The sequence below is a fragment of the Lathamus discolor genome, chromosome 2, assembly GCF_037157495.1.
Source record: "Lathamus discolor isolate bLatDis1 chromosome 2, bLatDis1.hap1, whole genome shotgun sequence".
NCBI classification, from domain to species: domain Eukaryota; kingdom Metazoa; phylum Chordata; class Aves; order Psittaciformes; family Psittacidae; genus Lathamus; species Lathamus discolor.
The window spans coordinates 85,594,966-85,618,196 of record NC_088885.1 but is presented as its reverse complement, the minus strand read 5'-3'; the positions used below and the strand labels follow the sequence as shown (position 1 = coordinate 85,618,196).

The window sequence follows — 23,231 nt, the reverse complement described above, 5'->3', positions numbered from 1 at the left end:
TCACCTATCCACTGAGACAGCAACTGATAGCCTCATTTTTCAGATTGTTTTGCAGAACAATCTTGGTTCTGCACATTGTTATCAAAACCCAGGCTGCCTGGCTCAGATGCGTATTACATTATTTATGCTTCCTGCACAACAGTAACAGTACTGCATGTTTATCTTTGGTGAAAAGTGGCATCACCTTCCACACGAGGAACTTAGAGGGGTTAGAAACAATTTCCATTCCATTTTATGTCTATGGACCAGTAAATTTTAGAGCATTTCCTGTGAATCATCTATCACAGAAAGTATAGTGTCTGAGTTACAATCAACTGTTCAAACGTAAAAGGCAAATTTTGCAAATAAAATGGAAATTTCTTCTCCCAAAACCTCAAAAATGCTCAAGCACTTATATAATTATTTTCCTTTAAAAAAGATGGGTAAATGAACGTCATTTAAATACACTGGCATGAACCTGCTTGAGTAAGTAAATGATTACCACAGTGTCTTGAATTGCCAACCCATACAGGTTGCTCTGACAGGGACTTGCTAGCAAAAGTATCTAATTTCAACAATATGTGAACCAAAAAGAAACTCTGATCATGATTATGTAGCTTACTTTTAGCTCTGCTATCCAGAGTACCTGTGAGACTCACAAAACCTTTACATCAGTACAATCAGCTTGTGACTGCAAGCCAAGGATTACCTTTGCCTTCAAAGACACCTCAGACGTGGTTTGTTACTGTATCACATTCTTCCCTCCCAACCCAAGCAAGAAATGAACATCCGACTCCTAGAAACAGGGGTTTTCCCCAGTTTTGCCTATTATGTTTTATTGACTACACTGGAAACAAAACTTTGGCAAACAGCCAGTGGATGAAATTTTCCATCAAGTTAGTAGCTACTAATTCACAGTGTGAACTGTCATCAAAACAAACAGCAAAGTTGAAATTATACAGCAAATGACCTTGTGAAGAAAGCTGTCCTATATGAAAGCACTGAGAATCCTCCTCCTCTCAGGATTTTATACTTCAGATGCTCCTCAAATATTCTATACTCAAATTCTATTAAACAAAAACTTTGTTCATGTATCTGAGAGCACAGGTAAATATTTCAGAGTGCAATGCTGAAACGCAATTGCATGACTTCTAGTCATAAAAAGCTGTGGAACGGCACATAACTTACTGAATGCACCTATGCACTTCTTCAACCATCCAAGAATAAAAAGTTAAACTATAGAACAAATTGAAATTTGTTTGAAATAATTTAGAATATTCAATTTCTTTTGTAAATTCAGAAGTAAGATGGAAATAAAACTCACCTCAACCTACACGACAATAAATGCGGAACAGCAAACACTCACGAATGCCAAACTAATTGGTCATGGTTTTGTATAACCTTCAACTTTACTAAATCTGTCTCAAGGAGAACCCTCAGACCCTTCGATGAGTGCCTTTCCACAGGGAAGGGCAGACTTCACTCCTTTTCTTGTTTACGCATAGAATTCTTCTGCAGGACTCCCAGAGTAACTGAGATCAGCTTGCTGTACCCTAAAGCAAGTAACTGCAACGTCAAGTCATTACTTCCAGGTCAACCATACTTCTGAAAATATTCATTAGCTTTCGATAACAGAAGATTCCTGATCCCTGCTTTATCCCCCCCCCCCCCCCCATATGGCACTCCATATGGCATACCATAAATTGCACGCCTCTTCAATTCTGCTCCAGTATTATTACAATTTGTGGAGTAGACATGGGGAGGAAGGAAGGCAAAAAAAGTCATCCTCTCCTAAGCACCCCTGGCTAGCTCAAAGACCAAGTAACCCCACACAAAAAGAATTATTTCCTATCTATAAAACAACCACCAACCATGTTATCATCAGGCTTTGTGTGCCTTTTAGTTATCAGTATAATATGCCTATGCTCACTAAACCCTAAGGTGAAGTTTGTTAATTATATAATACAGATCCAGGAATAAAATCCAGACACCATCTCCAGTGTTGTTTCTGAGAAGCCTGATACACACAAAGTGCTTTTACCATTAACTAATCTATAAATAATTTCTCAACAGCAGCTTAACTGTCCACACTCACAGCTTCTTCTACCAACTGCAACATGGTTGTCCCTGTTAGACCTGCTTCTGAAAACCTCACGGTCTGCCAGCCAGAAAACTGCCTTGAAGCAAGGGGACAGAATTCACACTCAAGCAGGGAACACTTCATAGTTGAAAACCACGGCTGATGAGGTGACTGCGCACTCTGGCACACACCACATTACTAGAGGCTCTAGAAATGGTGAGAAAGGGGAATTAAAAGGCAGATACCAACTGCCATTCCAAGAGAGCGTTATTTGGCAGGACACGCGTATGCTACAGTTCCCCCAAACGTTAGACAGAAACATCCAAGGCCTGCAGGTCATACTTCAAATCTGAAGGGTTCAGAAGCCTAGGAGCCAGAAATACCTCTTAGGATGAAATCAGCAAGAAACAAATTTACAACTAGGAGTATTACTCTTGGAGTTCACATGCAAGTCTACTGTACGTCTTAAGCATTTTTCTGTTTTTCCCTTTGATGAATTTAAAGGAAACATTTCCATGTCAATCTTCTGACCATTTTAATTCATACTAGTTTTATATCTGTCACTCTCCTACACATTTCTGGTTACTTGTTAAAGATCACTTAACTACATCTAGTTGAAGTGTCAAACGAGAACATGCCAGGAAGAAAATACCTATTCTAAAGACTTCAGAGACTAAAGTTTTTGGTTTGCAGGTGAGGTAACATGTGGGGGATTCTTTAACTGAGTCTTATTAGGCTTGTATTATTGCACGGATTTTGAGATTCCACAGGATTACCCCCCAAAATACAGAAAATGTGCTTTCACTACTTCCCCTAATTTCTCAAGCATCCATGAAGAGTAGTCTTACATCACAGGCTATAAAACCTCATTCTTCAATAAGCATTTTGGAAGTCTGCTTCCTACCTAAACGAAGGATGCAACATGCAATCATTTTAAATCATCCCACAACTCCTCAGCAAAAGGGATTTTAACCCTAAAACATAAAAATAAAACCCTACTTAAAGATAATCTCCTTAAAACAGTTCTGTTCAATTCAAACATAAAACAAAGCCAAAATGAAATAGTACCGTATCAGTCAATGATTAAATCTCATTAAAAAAAATAGTGACTTTGCTGTCTTATATGGCAAATTGCTGTTTTCACAAGGAAGGATTTTGTCACATATATATGAAATATGTAAGAAATACACGTATGTGTTTAATATGAAGAGTATTATTAGTCTAAAAAAGTAATACTCTGCAGTATTAGTACTATTTAAAGTTTAGGCAAGCTTAGGTGTTCCAAGAACAGCAACATCTTCTAGCAAGCAAACTAGCTAGGACTAAACCAAAACCTGTTTACTCCCTTACCTCTTTCGAACTGGATAGCTACTTTCTTCATCATAAACTTGTTCAAGAAACAAAGATGGAGAATTTCAATCTCAAATTGGTTCTACTGGGCAAGAATTTCCAAATACCATACCCCTAGTAAAATGCCAGGCTTTCTTAGACATACCAGCAGACATAAACTGAGTCAGAAGAGTCCTTGTCACTTCAGAATTACACTTTCTTACCGCATATTTTGGTTCTTCATATAATATGCATGCTGAAGTAATATGGTGTAGCATGTGTTGATCTGCTTGATCACTGAACTAGATTTGTGCTACTGTATGCAGTGTCCAAGGCAAAGTATTAAACTACAACAACCAAAAAATGTAGAACCACAGCAATAAAACTACGATTTTTTAAATACTCAGATTACTTCAATTTATTTTAAACAAAGCATCCCTACTTACCCTGCATTTGAAGCCAAGGAAAAAAACAGAGAACTCTCTGTAACTAGCCTGTTATTAAAATACTGAAAGTGAACATGCCCATTCAGCAAACATAAACATGTCAACAAAAGATATCACAAATACAACCAAACTAAAATGATACTGTAGTTTCCACTTTATAATCAAGCAAATCCCAATGGCATCAATAAAACTAACTGCTGCAATCAAATTTGGGTAGGCAAAATTCGCAGCTCCTGAGCTCATCACTTCAAAGCAGACAGAGAAGCTACTTGGGACTGACCAATACAAAGATCATACAAGGGTGACAGCAACGACTACCCGAAGTAGAGAACACAAATGACAACCATATATCCTTTCTGAAGGCGACACTTGAAAGACCCTGTCCTTTGAACATGAGGTTTCTGTGTGAAAAGTGCTGGAGAAGCTGGTGTCTACATCAGGCCAAGTGCTCATCAGCATTTATACGATAAATTTCAGCAGCAGTAAACTGTACTGGCAAGAAGATTCCACTCACACTGCACCTACCCTACTGTTTCTTATAAAATGAAGTAATCTGACACACCTCTGAAAGAAATTCATATCCCGTTCCTGTGCCCATATGACAGTATCCACACCATGTATATATGGATAACAGTTTCTAGACATGTATACATATTGCATGCTTTTTTTTGTGCATATACATATTTTTAGAGTTTGTATTTATAATATATACACAATGACTGAAGTTCCTACAAACTGCATAAATGTTGTAGGCTGGGTAGAAGCAGGAAATCTTCCAGAGGGTGCTGTTGCTATGGAAAATCCTGTGCTCTGTGCTTCTGCTTTCCATGATACTCCACAGCCACCATGTGCTTAGGCTAAAAGCCCTACTTAATAATATGCATATAGATATATTCATAAACATGTATTCGTATGTATATATAGTAAGTTAAGCTTAGCAAATGCTAAGTGTGGTGTGGTAAACAGATTTCTTTTTTCCTGAGTTAGTTAACTAGACTTAATACTTGAGCATTCAGATTGTTAGCCTATGTGAAAGACATGCTCTTCTGTTATTCCAGCAACCAAGCTTTCACAGCAGTTTTGATTTTTACCAGATGACAGCATGAGATTGTTTGGTATAGTTAGCTACATTTTCTACATAGTTTCCATAGATGTCCAAGGCCCTTCCCTGCACTCTTCGAAATGCTCTTCTAGCATCAACCTTGAGCACATATTTGCCCATGTCTTCCAAAAAGATTGTTTTGCTACTTTCACACAACATCCTTCCTACAGGCTTTCACAGCTGACTTACCAGAAAGAAACTGCCCCCTTTCTTAATCCTTGAGTTTTCTACGGAGACACTGTCCTGGTTTGGGCTAGAGGACAGATATTTACCAGAATAGCAGTGAGATGTGACTACATTAAAAGCAGTCTGGAGATATGAGTAATTATTTGTTGTGAAGAATAACAGATTTTAACTGATTCAGAAAACTATATATATTGACATAATTAAACTATTGAACTGCTTTTGGTTTTAACCCTGCCTTCCCTTTGTACTTTCTCTTATTCTTCATGAGTCCATCTTTTGGCATTTCATTTGAAATTGAACACGAGCTTTTTAGAGCAAAAATGTACAATTTTATGTTACTGCAGCATGTACAGCAAAATTAAACCACTGGATCATTTAAATACTAGGAAGATGTGCAAAACCAGAAGCACAAATCTGTTGATTTTACCTCTTTTTTTCGTATTACATTGTAATGCAGGCCAGTAATTCACCAAGCACTTTTCACAGCCTTCATTCCAAGTTTCACCTCATCATTATCACTAGTATATGCATATATTGGGAGTAATACATAACACTTCATGTAATCTCATTTTCAATAGTATCCTAAGAGAATTTGGCATTACGAAGCCTGAATTGTACATGGTTTTGGGAAAAATAAGAAAACAAACATTCTTCCCCAAAATGTTCTTTCCACAGGGTAAAAGAAACAAACTCAGAGATTGTATTTTTAGTGCTACTGTAATGCTCAGGTGAAGGCAGTGATCACTTTTCCCTCTAAGCTTTCTAAGCACTCAATCACTTGAAATTCCCAGAACACTCAGAAGCTTCATTTGTTCTGTTTAGTTTTTCCTTCCTTTTTCAGGCTTTTATTTCAAAACAGCATTACTATTTTTCTGATGTTACGAAGCAAACCCAAATGCCAGCATACGAAACTTACTACTTGCTCTACTAAAGGCTTATTCGCTTTCCTTGTTTATCACTGAATAAGGAGTTCAAACTTCAGTCTTACTACAAAAATCTAAAACATGTTTCTCTATAGATTTAATTAAAACTTTAAAGCTCAATCCATGACATCCAGATCGGAACAAAACCTTTACTCTACAGAGATGCTGGCAGTGGAAAATAGTTCTCTTGTTACAGTGTCATCTAAACATTTGAATGATAAGTTATTTTAATAGACAGTTATTATCCAAGAAATGTTTTTGTTATTTGAATCAAGCCGCTTTATCTGTCTGAAAGTAGAAAAGAAACAAACTCTGAACTCTTTCTAGCTGTTGTGAACAGGCTGAGAGACTCAGCTGTTGGCTTTAACAGAGATACAGGGAAACTACAAAAGCATTTTAGAAGAGACAGGCTGACAAAGTTCTCTCTACATATTTCTCATTGGACATGTTTAGTGAACTTGAGAACAGTGCCTTTTAAACATCCTCCCCTCAAACAGACAGTTTCACCAAATGTGGAAAAATACACTATTAAAACCCCAGTCTCTGCCTGTACTGAGACAAATGTTGAACGTCAAATTACCATTACTGTATTTCTGAAATTCATTAGTTCTAATCTTAATCTAACAAAATGTCATGTGAAAGTTTTATCTTCTTCATTTTCTTAGGAAAACTAACAGTGCTCCAAAAATCAACTGCTGCCTCCCAAACAGTGCTGATCAAGACTCGCCAACAAATTTCCATTTAGAGGTTTCTCTGCATTGTTGCATTTACTCCTTTCAAAGTCACATTATGAAGTAAATGGAATTTCCTCTGTGAAAAGACCGTAAGATTTAGCTTATATTGCTTCTATTCAGCACGACTAGGAGCACCAGAAGCTTAGCCTTCCCAAGAGGCCTGTGATACCAAGGAACTAAATCAACACCAAGTGCAGAGAATTTCATTTTTCAAAGAAGTGTGAAATATTAGAGAAGTGAGCTCATAAATAGTTTATTTTAAGATGTTCCTGAAAACTGTCTGGTGCATTTCATTACCGTTCACGCTATGCTGGAACTGTCAACACAAGCATGACAGGTTACCTTCACTATTCTGCATGTCTCAGTAGTCACCTACCACCTATTATTCCTACAACATCCATTCTATCCTTAATTGCATGGAGGCAATACAAATAACAGTCTGAAATAAATTTTAGAGATTGATGCACAGATTTTTTCCTTCTTCTGAAGCAAAAACAACTCCAGCAGTTCTTCCCTTCATTCTGAAATACTCTGTTTTCTTAACTTTTAGAAACGAAGTGCAGACTTATCACAGATTCTTGAAGAACACTCGAGAAGCTGATGACTCCTATCCCACTCTTACTGCTAAGGAAAAAAATCCAACAAAACCCAACCAAAACCCCAAAACCACAACACAAACACTTCACTGCACAGAATGAAACTAGTCGTGTTTAATGTGACTGAAAAGCAAAACCAAAGCCAAAATCTGATTTTCTCTGAAAATAACTAAAGGAAAGAAATTGTGAGTTCTCTATCAGGCAGCTTTATGTCAATGAATATGTAACAGAACAAGAATAAAGCTTCTGAATTCATATTTCAAGTTATTCTGAGAAGCTGTTCCCTTCATTATTATGAAGCAAATCCAGCCTACTAATAAACCTGCTTGGGATTAAGAACTAATAGGCTCAGTTTCACTGTACCCATGCGTACAACCGATTAAAGGCATATATGGGGGTGGGGTGGTGGTGGTGATAAATGGGCTCCTCAATAAAAGCATTTCCACCTACTTGACTTGGCAACTGAATCAGCTAGATAGAACCCATAACTGGAAAGGAAAAGGTGGAGATGTGTTCAGCATGTATTTTGAGGTATCAGCTCTTGAATTTCCCTCAAAGCCACAAGCACACACTTCTCAATGAGGATATTTCATTTAGGAAGTTCTGCCTTGTGAAAACGCAGCCCCTCTTCTTCCTATATAGCAAAATCAAGCTGCTCTAAAGCCTCTCTTATCAGACCAACTGGCCTCCCATTTTTAATGCAATAACATACATAATCTTACATTCTTCAGAAGGAAGCTTCTATGCAGCACTTCTCTGCTGGTGGGTAGGGTTACTTTTTTTTATTTGGGCGGGGGGTGTTGCTCTTTTAGGAAGGTAGATTCTGGTGTGCAAACCGTGCAGAAGCAGAAAGGTAACAGATGGTTGCTGGAACTGTGCACAGAAAATGCAGTGGCTGACAGGATCTGTTATCCCTTAGTGGCTGCAGATAAAACCTTTCCAGTTTAGGGCAAAGTTTCATTAAAAAAATGCAGCTGCTGACAAATGAAAAAAAAACAAACCCATCCACCAGAAAAGACTTTGCAAAGAAGATACCATCCCGCAGAGAAGATTTTATGTATTTAAAGGAGCTTATTACATACATGAGAGGAAAAGCTTTGCCTACATGGAGGTTCTGCATTTTGGATACCCATTGCAAACTCTGTTCTCAGCTAGGATGGTAAAGCCACAGGAAGAATCAACCCCCCCCTTCTCCCACTTTTTCCTGAAAAAGCTATCCAGCATCGGAACATCTACAGGACCCTCTGTGTGCCAATTTGTCTGCAGTCAGAGCTTCACAAGACATTTGGAAGCTACTCCAATGCAGAAAAATTTCAAGCCTTCCCTATTAAAAGCTATTGGAAGAAATCACAGAACTATAGAGAAATCTCTAAAGGCATGAAAAGAAGAACTTATAAAAGCCAACTTCTTGGGGGGGGGGGGGGGGGGAGGGCGGGGAAGCTATCCATTTCAAGGCAAATCAAGATCATAAATTTATGTATGGTGATATGAACACCTTATGTAATTATAGGATCACACCAGTGAAAAACAGAGGCCTCTTCTATCCATGAATCACTGGATGTGAATTACAACTGATAAAACAGATCAAACACTTTATGTCTTCAACTGAAGAAAACTTTGTTGTAAGCCAAGATACCCCCACTCTCTGCAAACAGATAACTAAGCATGTATTTGCATTTCAGAGATGTGCGACTCAAAAAAGTATTGAACCAGAAAGGGCACAGCAGCAATGTAATTCAACCAACAGTGAAGTATCAACTCCACAGCAATACAATAACCTTTAGGCTGCTCCAGGCTCACCCTCTGCCTAGATTTCTGACAGACATCTCCTGGAATTCACTGAAGGCAGGCTCTGACAGACCTGTTCAGCATGGAGTAGAGAAGACTCTGGGGAAATCATAGAGCAGCCTTCTGGTATCTAAAAGGGGCCTACAAGAAATCTGGAGAGGAACTTTTTACAAGGGCATGTGGTGACAGGACAAGGGGAAATGGCTTTAAACTGACAGAGGGGAGGTTTAGATTAGACATTAGGAAAAAATTCTTTACTGAGAGGGTGGTGAGGCGCAGGCTCAGGTTGCCCAGAGAAGCTGTGGCTGCCCCATCCCTGGCAGCGTTCAAGGCCAGGCTGGATGGGGCTTGGAGCAACCTGGTCTAGTGGAAGGTGTCCCTGCCTGTGGCAGGGGGGTTGGAACTGGATGAGCTTTAAGGTTCCTTCCAACCCAAACCATTCTGTGATTTTATTATGACGTTCCCTTGGGTCCTCCTTGCAGAGCAGCAGTAGCTCCAGCCTCTGCTGCTGGTAACCTGCCACCACCCATGTCCCCATGTCCAGTGATCCCTGCCTACATGCATGGCATTGCTCTGCCCTTAATACAAGCGGCACAAGATCATCAGGTATCTCCAGTTAGCACTGTTTCCACATAGTCAGTCCCATGGGCAGGTCCCCTCTGAGAAGCAAGCTAACACTCAATGTGGTCATGGGCTGTCCCCATGTCACCTGTCCCCATGGCACAGGAAAAGTAGTGTCATTTTCCACCTGTATTGCTAGCTTGCTAGTGTGAAAATCCCAGGTCATGAACATTATACCTAACATCTTACTCACTATCATGCCCCTTGGGCCAAAGGAATCTACCCCAGAACATGTTCCTCCTCCTTTTTTGAGGCATGTTAAGAAATAAAATGGAACACGCACACCCCCGGTCACCCCAGGTGATTTAAGGTTAGTTGTTTGCCAGAAATGGTTTGATACGTGAAGATCACATGATATTCTGCACTTCAACCATCTATAAACCAAGAATAAGAGAATCCTACACTGCAAAACTGTTGTGGAAATAACCTTGCTGATTTTTGGAGGTATAGAGAAGTGCTTCTGTAATGAGATAGCTAGGACTACGGAACTCCAGGCACTATGTGTGAGCTGCAGTTACTAAAAACTGTTACACCTGTGCTGTCTGTATTCATTCCTCCCACTTCCACCAGCACTGCACAGGATCACTTTTCCTTAGCCTCAACACCTATCAGGGCCAAACTTTCAAACTGAGTTTTTATACTTGAGATGCTCAGATTCAGGTAGGTGGAAGAAAAATCACAGCATCAAACAGCATAAAAACAAAAATCAGCCCTCCTCTTTGAAATGTTCTATATGAACCAAATACATCATGTCCTGGCATGGAACAAAAGGATTATCAAGCTAACTTCAAATGATTTTTAAAGAACAGAAAAACTGAATTCAAATACTTTAAACTTTCATAGTTTTTGCTTATTTCCTGAAGTAAATTACCTATTTTGCCTTGGGACAGAGTTTGCACAGCTCCATTTTTCCCCACGTGTGCCTTCTTCCTCTGTATTTTTTTTACCTTTGGTTATATTCACTCTGTCCTCCTTTTGGCTAAGAAAACTTTCCCACTTCTTTCCAGGTCTTCAGCTGTCCAGATCCCTCCACTTCATTGCACAATAAGGATAAACATAACCCCCAAATTATTAGCAGAGGGTGGCAAGCTAAATAGCCAGTGATCCCACTGTTGCTGCAGTGGCTTAAAAAACAAAAAGAACAAACCATAGTAAGTCTAAAGCCTAGGAGTCTCCCTGGCAACAGTGACTGTAGGATTTTTATGGGATCACTGGTGGCTTCTGCTTCCAAGGAAACTGCTTGCTTAATGCTAAGAACTTTGATGTACCTCTGAATCTCACTTGTTCAATCGAGCTCCTGGAGTGGGGCAGTGGAGTGGGGAGACAAAGAATGATAAAAGTGAAAGTGGTGGAGATCACCAGAGACATAAAGGCTAGGGGTCAGACTTTGTTCCCATTAGGTTCTGATCTTGAGTGGGCTGGAGGAGCTCGGTCTATTCCTATCTAACATTTTTAACCTACATAGACCTAGGGTTCTTAAAAGTCAGGCTCTTAATTTATAAAAGCTATAAAGTTCAGCTAGAAACTAATAAAAGTTGTTGATAATTCCCTTCATCATTTTTAGCTCAACTCTATATGAGAAACATTATTTCAGCAAACTCTTGGTGTTACTCTTACAGAAATCTCCTGTACTCTCAATGCATTTTGTACAAAGGCCACAACATTATTTGGCTTTTGTTCCCTGCTTATAAAATACTTGTGCAATATCACATTCAGGTCCAGCTTCAGAAAATAATAACCTCTGCACAGCAATTTATGTCTCAGTGTTGAGGATGACTTCCAGTTGCACTTTTTTTAATGAGAAAATTTGAAACTATGTGTCCTTATTTTCACAAGCTTCTTCAAAATTTTCCCCATTCAACTTCTCTGTCCTAACACATTTCCTTCCCCTCTCTTTCCATCATGTTTCTCGTGAAAGTAAGACCAGGATTATCCTTTGAACTTCAAAGCCCCTTAAAATTTCACTTCCTCTCAACATCTCTGTGAACAGTAAGATCATTACTATCCATTTGGCTGATGAGATGTCCAAGAGCTACTACTGAGAAGCTTCTTGTGTGGTTTATCTTGCCAGCAGATCGTAACAGCTTACATGAGCCCAGTAAAGCCTGAAAGTATGGTTCTTCCCCAAGATTTTAATGTCTAGTTGGAAAATAGTACATTTTTTGGCTCTTATAGTCTGTCATCACAGAAAGGCACCACACAGATTTCACATCTGTCAAAGTTTGCAAATGAGCCACAGGATACAGAGCAAAATGTGTGGCAAACAAAAGCAGAAGCTGCATGGAGACATATATTCACCATTAGAAGCCCAGTTATGCTGTTCAAGAACCAGAAATGCTGTATGAACAGTACAGGAATGAGGTACACTGTTCACCTGCTTCTTCCTGGATGACTGAAGCCAAAGGGACAGAAGGAAAAGAAAGAATTAAGACAAAAAACAACCCCCCAAACCAAACAGATTAGGAAAGAAACAGTGGAAAGGGTTTTGTTGCTCTTCTTCAAGTGGCAGACCAGCATTATTCAAAGTGTGAAGGGTAAATTATAAACTTGTCCAAAAAGGAGACACTGGTCTTGCTTCTTCCCTCAGCTACTTCACCTCAAGTTGACACCTGCATACATCAGTTAGCTCCTTATTTATTTTGCCACGCTCAAGCTGGAACTTATCCTCCAGGAAAGTCTTGTCCAGCCAAGGCTTCCAGCTAAGTAAGTCTCCTGAAATCCTAATTTAACAAACTGTAGGATAGCCTATGGATTCCCACCCCACCTACTTTAAGGAAGTAGGCTTCATCCTTAGTTACCTACAGCAGGAAGGGGAAACAGACTGCTATTTATTTTATCAGATCTGCTATGTTTTCTTAAAACTACTTTGTAGTAAAACTATTTTTAAGTAAAATTTATGTCTTCTATGTAGGATCTGTATGAGGAACTACAATTTGCTCCAGAGTTGCTATTCTTGAATTTGGTGTATTTTTGTGCCGTTTAGACTGTTAAGATTTATTTTCTTTTAGGGTCAATTTTTCATACTCAGAGGAGTATACATTAAAGCCTGACTGTGCAATTTTTATACAGGAAAATAAACTAGGCATTTCCTTGCTGAATGAAATATATACTTAAACTACAAAATGAGCACTCTGAAACACCATCTGCTTGGTTTTACCAACACAAAGGGCCTGGCCCATGTAAATTTGTTGCAAAATATTCTTAGTGGGGTAATAGCAGGACCTAGGAAGCAGAACCACTTCTGGAGGTAAGCCTACACTGCCAAACATTTACATGCTCAGATCCACTAGAAGTGTATTTCCCATGGTTTCTTCCCACCTTTGGAAAATCACCTCCTCCTATACTCTTAATTTCAGGTAAGAGAGACCTTTGAAAACTACTGAGGAAAAAGGAGAGCTTCTATCACACATTGTGTTACACAAAACCAGGGGTTGGTCTGCAAGCCCTCTTCTGTTTTGCTCAGATCAGGAATACAAACTTTAATCTTTTACTTCTTGAGTTACAGAGTTATGCCAGAGACCAACCAACAGCCTTCTAGATTCTGAAAAACAAAGCCCACAGCTCAGGACTGACCACAGCAGTACTGCACAGTGTTGCCACCAGGTGTACGGTAGTCACAAATGGCCTTCTACCCCATCAGAAGTTTCTTTGTGAAGGGGACAACCTTTCCCAAAGAAGCTACCAGACACATTCCCACCAAGATGTCCAACCTCCCACACATGCAGGTTTATACTGTTATTTTCTTAACTCGTTATACTGTTTGAGTGCCTGGCTGCTATGCAGATTTATAGTAGACTAACAGTATTAACACTGAGACAATCCTTGGAACAAAGTGAGATTAAATACGCAGAGAAGACTCCTGCAGAAACATTTATCTTTTAACAGGCTGTGTTCCAAATTCTGCATGCTAATCTCATAAGCAGTTTTACTGGAGCACAGAAACTTCACTAGTTTATTTTACTTCTATCACTTTTCCTACAGAGTAAGAAAGCTCTTTTGCTTGTATTCTGCAAATGGAACTTATTTTTGGAGAAAGCAAAAACAAAGAAGGAGGAAGAAAAAAAGAAAGAAAAGAGATAAGTTCTGAAACTTACAGCTCACACAAAATGTTCTAATTTATTTCCTTTCATAAGTGGAAAGAAAGCCAATTTAAAAGTTTAGGAGACAGACAGCGAGCACCATCATCTTCTGCTCAGGAGGAAATTAAGGCCAATGGAGGTAATGAAATGGAAAGTTGACTCTGAAAGCACAAAACAGAGCACAGATACCTCAGAGTATCACAGTTAAATCACGCAACACCAGGAAAACTCTCTCTGCTGACCTATACCTAGTCAGTTCTGAAGGTGAGAACCACTACCAGATAACCAAAATTTTTGAAAGTAGCTTTCTTGTAAAGCTGCTATATGATTCCACTGCTAGTTGTGTGTGGGGTTGATCTGGTTGCTTTTTTCTTAAATAAGAACCAAATCATTATTGTACTCTGCTCTATAATGAATAATTCACCCTTTACAGCTTCATTCACCAAATTACCCCATTTCTCCTGAATAGTTTTAAAGGTTCTGAAACACATATCGGAAAGGGGGATGCCATAAAGGAAAACTGTAACCATAGCTCAATATATAATATGAAAATTGGCATTTGAACTCTGAAATTCATTTTGGTAACCTTAATAGAGTGTATTCCACATAATTCTTGCTTTTGACTCAGCTTCTTGACAGCTTCTTTACAGGAGAAGGTGCGTGTATATCGATGTATAAATAAAAACAGCTAAGAAGAAAACTCACAAAACAATGAAGGAAACATATTGATTCAACCCATCAAACCAGACACACGAACAAGCAGAACCACTGTTACCACAAAACTTCACTGGTATGTATTTGACCGAAGAATGTTAAAATTATGCATTTTTCATCTGTTAAGCAGCAAGTGTGATTAATTAAAAAAAACAGGTAATTTACATGCATTTGCGAGGTTCATATTTTGGAGCAAAAACTGCAAGGCACACAGACAGACAACTGGATACCAGCATTTCAATTCCTAAGGTTCCCCAGTTGCCCTAAAGTCTAGGAACAGACAAACCTTAGGTAATCTGTTGGTGCCAAGGGTCAGATTAATCTTTCTAAATGAAAGAAGGCTGGAAAATACCACATAAACATATATTCCTGATCCTTTAAGATACTTCAAAATACTCATGAGGTCTCTCAATCACAGTTCAGCAGGAACCAAAAGCAAGACAAAAACTAGAAAATCAATACTGCAGTCTTTCCCTCTCTCACTATGCCACTTTTCCCTATAAGAGATTATGGCATGGACCAGTATATATTGCAGCCCCACTGCATATTTCTCTTCCTTTTTTGACATGAACTAAGCATAAAAGAATGCTCTGAAGACTCATTCTGTAAATTATCTTTGATAGTCAACTCTTCCGTTTTCCATCTGAAGAACTTAAGTTTCATTTCTGACAGGTGATAAGAGGCTTACTTCCTTTTTAAGTAAGAAAGCCTCAGACTCTCCACAAGTAAAGATGTACATAGTTTTTACTACTGTTACATGAGCTCCTATTAACTAACAGCCTACCTGCCTGAATTAAAATTTATCCCCTACCACAAACTTGATAAAAAATGGCTTGAAACGTCATGAAAACAGTTTTTGTCCTAAGCTTTAAATTAATGAACACAAAACTGCATTTTATGACAGCTAAGTGACGCAGAACGGATGTTGAGCTAAGATTTCATTTGCCAAATATCAGCTCAGAACACATATGTGAGACTGGAGTACTAGCAATTCAAACTACATAGTGAAAACAATGGAAAAGATTTGTCAACTACATCAGTGCCTGCCAACCATTTTCTGGGACTTTAGATGGAAATTCTGCCTGAAATGAAGAGTCCAGAAAATAATGTTCAGTTTTAGGCATGCTAATTACTTATTGGGGTGAGTATGTTCTCTTTCGGGTATCTCTTTCTCATCTTGAGCTGACTGACATCACAAACGCTAATCATACGCCTGTAATTAGGATGCTTTTGTCCTGCAGATTTTCCTCTTCCAGTGAGCCTTTGTTTGGACCTCTGGTTGAACAGGTAGTCTCGGTGTCTGAAAATGATGCCTGCCATTCCGCTTCATGATTCATGTCAGTCACAAAACACCCCAACCAACCAGCCAAACAAAGCAGCAGTAGGTCTGTAAGGAAACTCAAACCTTATCAGTTGACAAAGTCCATCCACTGACCAACATGTTCCTTTTTTTCTTGCTGTGGAAGGTATAAATGATAACCCTTTGAGGAATACAGTGCAAGTTAATACAGCCACTGAAAGTCTCTCTTGTATTTGGGCCATGTTTTCCTTTTCCTAATTATACCTCTCATGTGCTACCCTAAATAATTTCTGTCTTTCCATAATATTTTTCCAAACATCTGGAAAATCTTCTGTCACCTCCTTTCCACACTTGTCATTTATCCATGTTTTTGTAACCTTTCCATAGAAATCAAGATGTTAGAGGTCTCCTGATTGCTTTTGTTGCTTTTCATCAAACTCCTTCCAGTTTTTGAATGTCTTTCCAATAGCCGAATAGTCAACAACTGCTGTAGGCCACACATAGTTTCACAAACCAGTCTGCCTAGGTGGGCTATAGGTATTTTATTTACAGAAATCAATACTCATGAATGCAAAAATGGTATCACAGGTTGAGAAAGAAGTAAAAAGCAAGCAAACGAAAAATTTGCAAAAGGAAGCCTTCTTTTACATATCCTGTACTAACTATTAACTAACACTTTTGAAGAGATAGCAGAGCAACTGAACAGAGATGGCTTTCCTCAAAAAGATATTGTGTCTAGGACCTGTAGAGATACTGCAAATATATCTTCCCTGTCTCAGGGGAATAGTGCCTTCAACATCATCACGCTTCTCCTAAAAACATCGCATGTAGATTACAGTCATTTTTCCTCTGGTTTACTGCACTCCTAATGTAGTTTTCTTTATATCTGACCATGAGACAATGACAAAGCAAAGCTCCTTCCATGTGAGCTTTTATATTGTGGAATACAATATTATCAAAATACCAAGGTTTCATACAAAGACTTGTTTCCCTCTGGTTAGCAATGTTTGCTCTGGGGCAGGGGCAAGAAGGGTACGAATTTAATTTATAATTTTTCAAATTTCTGGGGAAAAACCTAAGGGGGGGAAAGTTGAAGACAGAAGTTTTCTCAACAAATGAAACTCTGTAATGCCATAAGTAGTTGCATGCAGCGTGTTTCTGATGCTCCATAAAAATTAGCTGTTGTGTCCCCAGGTGGAGAGACAGAGAGGACCGCTACAATGTTAAACAAGCAGAGAGATCACGTTGTGAATGTTTGGGTTTTCTTTAATGCAGGGAAAGAAGTCTTTTCAAACTGTTGTTTGAACACTTCCAGGAATTTTGTTGGTGGCAAGTTTTTGGGCTCTCCTATTGCTACATTAAATTTAGCAGCAGAAGTAAAAAGTAACAACAAAAAATCACCCAAAACACATCATCTGGCATAGAAAAACCTTGTATAAATTAACACTTTCCACAAGTTTTAATTAAAAGTCACCAAAGAGACTTACTTTCTTTTCCATTAGAAAACAGAACAAAAATCACTAAATGCATTATCATGGAAGTCGAAGAAAACTCTCTAATTAATCTGCCTGCTTGGAGTTTTTTCCTTGCACCTTTCCATGGTATACGAGGAAGGTCATGCCTCACAGCAACATTAAAAGTTGCACTATATATTTCAAAAGCACGCACATTAACAACCATTTCTGCAAAGCTGTAACGTATACATTCTGTTACCACGTACTGGCACTGGAAGCCTGCACAACACAGGATGAAGCATAAGCCCGATTACGTGATCAGGCTTCCACTTTGCTCAGTCCCATTGCCCAATACCAGAACATCCTTTTCTGCCGCTTTTATGAATATTAACTGCAGATAAACCAAGAACTCTTACAACTTCTGCCCAAGAAGCAACTTGACAATTCAATCCACAATGGTTACAGTCAAGAGTTATACCACTCCCATTTTCACAGAAAATTACTTAAGCTTTTGAAGGGTGGTGCTACTGAAAGCAGGCTAAACATGCATATTCTGGAGCATACCTATCATTTTATTTCACAGAAGAGCTCATGAGAGCCTTCCAAGGGAAAGCATTAGGACAAAGCTGCTATGCAAACGAAATCTTTCACGTTCTGTCACAGGGTTGTTTTTTTTCATATCCAACAGCAGAAATACACAAAGCAAATCAAAATTAAAAACCTCTTCACAAGCAAGAAACAGTAGTAGACAATGAAGGTTTCACCCACCTGGGATCTTTCTGAATGCTATCAATGGAAGGTGACCTAGCCAAGGTCCCTTCAGGTGGGATGGCTGGCCCAGATTTGCTGTATGGTGATTCAACAGAAGGACAATACTGCAGCTGTCGGTAGGGGTCTGCGTAATTGGAGGCTGGGCCGGCTGCATAGCTGGCCCTCTGGAAGGTCGCTGTTGCGTTCTGTGTGCCGTGTTGACTGCCTGTGCGCTGTAAGGGTACGGAGTCGACACCAGGGGAAGATGGGGCTACGACAGGAAAGTAGGGACAAAGTAAAAAATTGAGGACCTGTTCACAGAAATGGTTAACCAGGTCTAGGCAGAGGAGAAAAAAACCAAAACACACACATATAGAACAGGGGTTAAAAAAAAAAAAAATGAGGAAAAAAAAAAAAAAAGAACAAGCAACATTGTAATTTTCAAAACCATTGAAGTAAATAATCGTTAAACGAATTTCTAAATGACATGCTGCTTCTGGACTACAAGACCTTTACACCAGTTAAGCAGACTGCAGCAGTGCTTTTCTCTAGGAGTTTTAACTGTACTAACCTGAAATGAAAGAAGTACAGAAGCAGCATGGAACAGTCAAGCTAAGACTCAAAACCACCACTGAGTGAGGCTTTTGCAGTTCTTACAGGGGCAGAAGTCAGTCAGATGCCCCAACAGAGTCCCAAACTGAGATGAGTGGCTTCACAGGAGAAGAAATAGGCAGTCATAGCCGTTCCAGATTGGTAGTCCTGGTATGCATAAAGCAGGTAAAACCAGACAGCTGCTACTAAGAGTGGCTGCGTATACCACATTGACCCATCTTCTGAATATTTCATCTTAAGTAAGGCTTAGGGGAGTGCTACTGCTAACTCAGTTTGAAAAAGAGCTAAGCACAAGGTGATCACGTAGATGTCTTAATGCACGCTAGCAATGGCTGTGCTCACATACCACAGCTCAAGATTAATGCATTAGCAGTTCTGAGTGGCTAAAGCAATAGACTTAAACTGACTTAATGCTTTTGCAACTCAAAAATCTTATTAATCTCTCTTGTAGCCCATTATCTTTCTGTTGCAGCACCAGGTACTGGAGATCCAGTCTGCCTTATGATTCTTATTAACATGCAATATTTTTTAACCAAGTCCAGATAATAGGAAATGGATTATCACTGTACAGGCCACAGGACCAATAGCCACATGATCTTTGTCCTGGAAACAAATACAAGTTAAGTACTGGTTACGCTCAGAAGGAAATTCAGGCTGTTTGAAGCGGCACGTGAACTGATGGTGGCTCCCATTTCCCCCTGTCCCAAGATGAGTACTTTTGCCACGACAAGTGGACTCAGGTCCGTGACTATTTTTACCTTGGCCAAATTCATACGCTAATCTGTAGGCAAAACCACATATTCAAGAGACAGGTTTGCATAATAGATTTCCCACTCATTTCTCATTAACATGTACATTTACAATTTAAGAAAATATTTAATAAATTATAGGTCCATGAAAGGGACTTTAAGTGTTTTATCTCAAAGTGACTCTCAAAGTCAGCAAATGAATTACAGTGAGCTTTAAATGCAATTACAGCAGTTTTGTCCGATTTAGTACTTGTCAAAGTTACAACACCTGAAAATCTTAAATCTGTATCAAATCTTTGTCTTATTTTTATTTTTTTATTATGGTTCTGAAGTATATAATTTTACAATAGAAGGATCATCTTACAGATCTCTTACAAACACAGATAAGTAAGATCACTCACTTATCTACTGCCCTGAAAGTGTTCAAGGACAGGCTGGATGGGGCTTTGAGCAAACTGGTCTAGTGGAAGGTGTCCCTTCCCATGGCAGGGAGGTTTGAACCAGATGATCTTTAAGGTCCCTTCCAACCCAATCCAGTCTATGATTATATAAACATATATATAGTAACATTTTACAAGTATTGCTCTTGTTTAATTGCTGGTATATATTTCCTTGAGAAATGAGTAATAAGACACATACAGGCCTTTACATAAAACTACATCAGCTAAAATGCAATAACATTAGCATAGTGAAACAACCCATGCACAAATCATGCTAAACCCAGTGTTAGGAAGACACAAGAAAAACATCACATTTTAACAGAGAATACACACAGTTCAAACCCAAATTTGGTGCCTTGTTAGAAAAAGAGTAAAAAAAAAACATATTAGAGAAAATACTGGAAATATTTTCAAATGAAAAAGCAAAAATGTAATTCTATACTGATATAGCATACTCTTTGGTGCTGTCACTTCACAGAGTACGCTCCTAGCTTTTGACACATTACACGGGGGACTGCAAAAGACCCTATAACACTAATACTGCTGAAAACAAGAACTTCATTGTAATGTAGATTGCCTTCTTTTCCCTTTCTCTCCTTTGCAAGACAGTTCAATAGGAACAGTGTTTGTTTAAAAATTATTTGAAAACTTTTCTTTCTCTCCTTTGCCTTCTTATCAAAATAAGTATTTATACGAACTGAAACTAGCTGTCACCCTAACACCTACACGCTTTTTTGAGTCACTCTGATTCGCTTCTCAAATTATCTTTCTAGCAGATTGTTACTTCCCTTTGAATTTTATCACAATGAGCACAGAAGTGCCATAGACAGAATATAAGAATGAGACAGATCTATGACTTAAACATTCACAAATAAGCTTGCTTGGCCAGTGTTACCCAGATCACTTAAAACCAAAACAAAAAGCTTTAGAGTAGCTTCTACACCCAACTTGACTACAGTCACCTTCACAAACTGTAAAAGGGTCAAGCTTTAGCAGACATTTGCACACAGTAATTTTAATGTAAAACTGAAGCAGATCCATCTCCTGCCAATACGCTACTTGCTCAAACAAGTCCTTCTGGCAGCCAGACTTACTGAATGAAGTGTGGCTCTTCTCGCTATGACAAACTTTGTCTCTTGAGATCTCCCTTTTATTTAGCTATTGGAACAGCAAACCATAGAGATTATTAGACATCTACTAAAATAAATACATTCAGAAGACCATTTGCCTCACCCAGCAAAATTAAACTTTTAGTGAGCACAGGGGTATCCAGAAAGCACACAGCTGGAGGGGACCAGAAAGTATTCATGTACCAGCGAAGTTTGGAGATGGCCATTCAATCTATGTGTTTTTATTTTGAAGACACTTCACTTTTTCTCTAACTTCCATACTCGACTCTCCTCTTAAGTTCAAGGCAACTACACCTTGCCTGGAATCAGCTCAGAGTGGGTAAGATGCAATACTACTTTGACAAGGATCAAGGTTCTGTCCCAGCAAAGGAAGAGAGGGGTGGGAAGGAGTTGTAACAGAAGTGCTGTTTCTGGAGAAATGGACTGCTTTCACCTCTCCCAGAACCAGCCACCAGCCCACATTTCCTGGGATCTGGCCTGGTTGAAGCGGGATCGTCATTGCCCGGGGTCTACAGCGGCCTCTATTCTGCCTCTGCATAAAAGTAAAACCAAAAGTCAACCAGACTGTGAAGGAGCAGGTCAAGTTTTGTGGACATCTTGACTCGTTGCTGATTTAACAAGCTTGGAGTTAAAGGTGTCCACAAGACCAGACCTGCTTCTGGTCTTCATAAGCTCCCAAACTGATCAAGACTAAAATCAAATAAAGAAAGGCCTCAAAACTTTACTTATCCTGCGTCTTGCTTCACCAAAGTGACCACCCATGGCAGTGTTGTTTTTAATAGTGACTGCTACCCCACTTTTTAAAAACTTAGATGGAAATCGGTGGTTAATGCTGGGGAGGGACTCTTCGTCAGGGACTGTAGTGACAGGACAAGGAGTAATGGGTTCAAACTTAAACAGGGGAAGTTTAGATTGGATATAAGGAGGAAATTCTTTACTGTTAGGGTGGTGAGGCACTGGAATGGGTTGCCCAGGGAGGTTGTGAGTGCTCCATCCCTGGCAGTGCTCAAGGCCAGGTTGGATGAAGCCTTGTGTGGGATGGTTTAGTGTGAGGTGTCCCTGCCCATGGCAGGGGGGTTGGAACTAGATGATCTTGAGGTCTTTTCCAACCCTAACTATTCTATGATTCTATGATTCTATGAAGTCTCTCAAGTTCTTACAAATCAAAGAGAAAGAAAAGCCCCTGCTAACTATAATGAAAACACTTTTGGGCCACCAGGTCCGAAGACCTGACATAGGCCCTGATTATGGCTCTCCTGATGGCAGAAATGGTGTATAGAAAAAACAGCCTTTAAACTTTTCTACAGCTTTTGCATAGTATTAACATAGACAGAGCAACTTTTAGATTAATGCTGAAAATTTAGGTGTATCACTAAATACGCTCACAGACTCATGATGAGATACAAAATCAGAAAGTGAATTTTTTAGTATCTTCTTTTCAAATCTGTGACATCTCTAGAAACAACCAACATAACTCTAAAGGAAAGAACACGCTGATTTAGGCAGGAATACTACTGCACCATAGCTGAGTATTTTAGGGAGACCAAATTCACACAAGAACTGCTAAGTTGTTCAGACTTTCTGTAAGTCAGCAGGCATTTTGCCCTTTTAACATACATAAGATCAGACCTTCAGAAAGGATCAACTGATTTATGAAATTTATCTTGCTACGCTTTCTTGCCAAAAATTACTTTGCTGGTGCTGCTGTTTCATTTGTGGGCATTACCTTGTAAAATTTTCCTCTTATTATTCTATATTAGACATTCAGTTCCTGTGTTAACCTTCTCCTTGTGCCTTTCATACAGATTTCACTATTCTTTACATTTTTTATATATTTTATATTCTTCACTAATTTTGCATCTGCAGTTGATTCTTAATCTGGGGTGAAAGCTGCAAATTGGATCCCACTCAGTAAGTTGTTCTTTTAATGCAATGTATGTTCACCATCCCTTTGTGAGTTCATAGATTATAATATCATAAAATGATGCAGATTTGCCTCTGTTGGCAGCAAATATATAGGAAGATTTATAAAACAAATACCTTTCCCACAATCACAAAAATAACACTATGCATTCTCTGTCAAGTAGGAAACAGAATTCACCAAGTTTGGGGATACAACCACTTTTTATCTCTAAATTTAAGTGAGTGGTTTAGAGCATGCATCAGCTTTTTTGCAACAGCAGCTTAACAAAATAGTGTATAATCAAGCTAGGAGCAAA

General features: G+C 39.0%; 1 protein-coding gene across 12 annotated transcripts in view; it reads right to left on the bottom strand.

Annotated features, from left to right (window-relative positions):
• CTNND2 (catenin delta 2) overlaps positions 1 to 23,231 on the bottom strand; it is a 655,387-nt gene that overhangs the window by 216,897 nt on the left and 415,259 nt on the right. For all 12 annotated transcript variants that reach the window (XR_010610081.1, XM_065667606.1, XM_065667609.1 and 9 more), the window contains one exon: positions 18,100 to 18,352. Coding sequence is in view for 11 of the 12 variants with exons in the window: in XM_065667606.1 (XP_065523678.1) it covers positions 18,100 to 18,352 (253 nt within the window). In the remaining variant the exon portion in view is untranslated. The remainder of the gene's footprint in view (positions 1 to 18,099; positions 18,353 to 23,231) is intronic.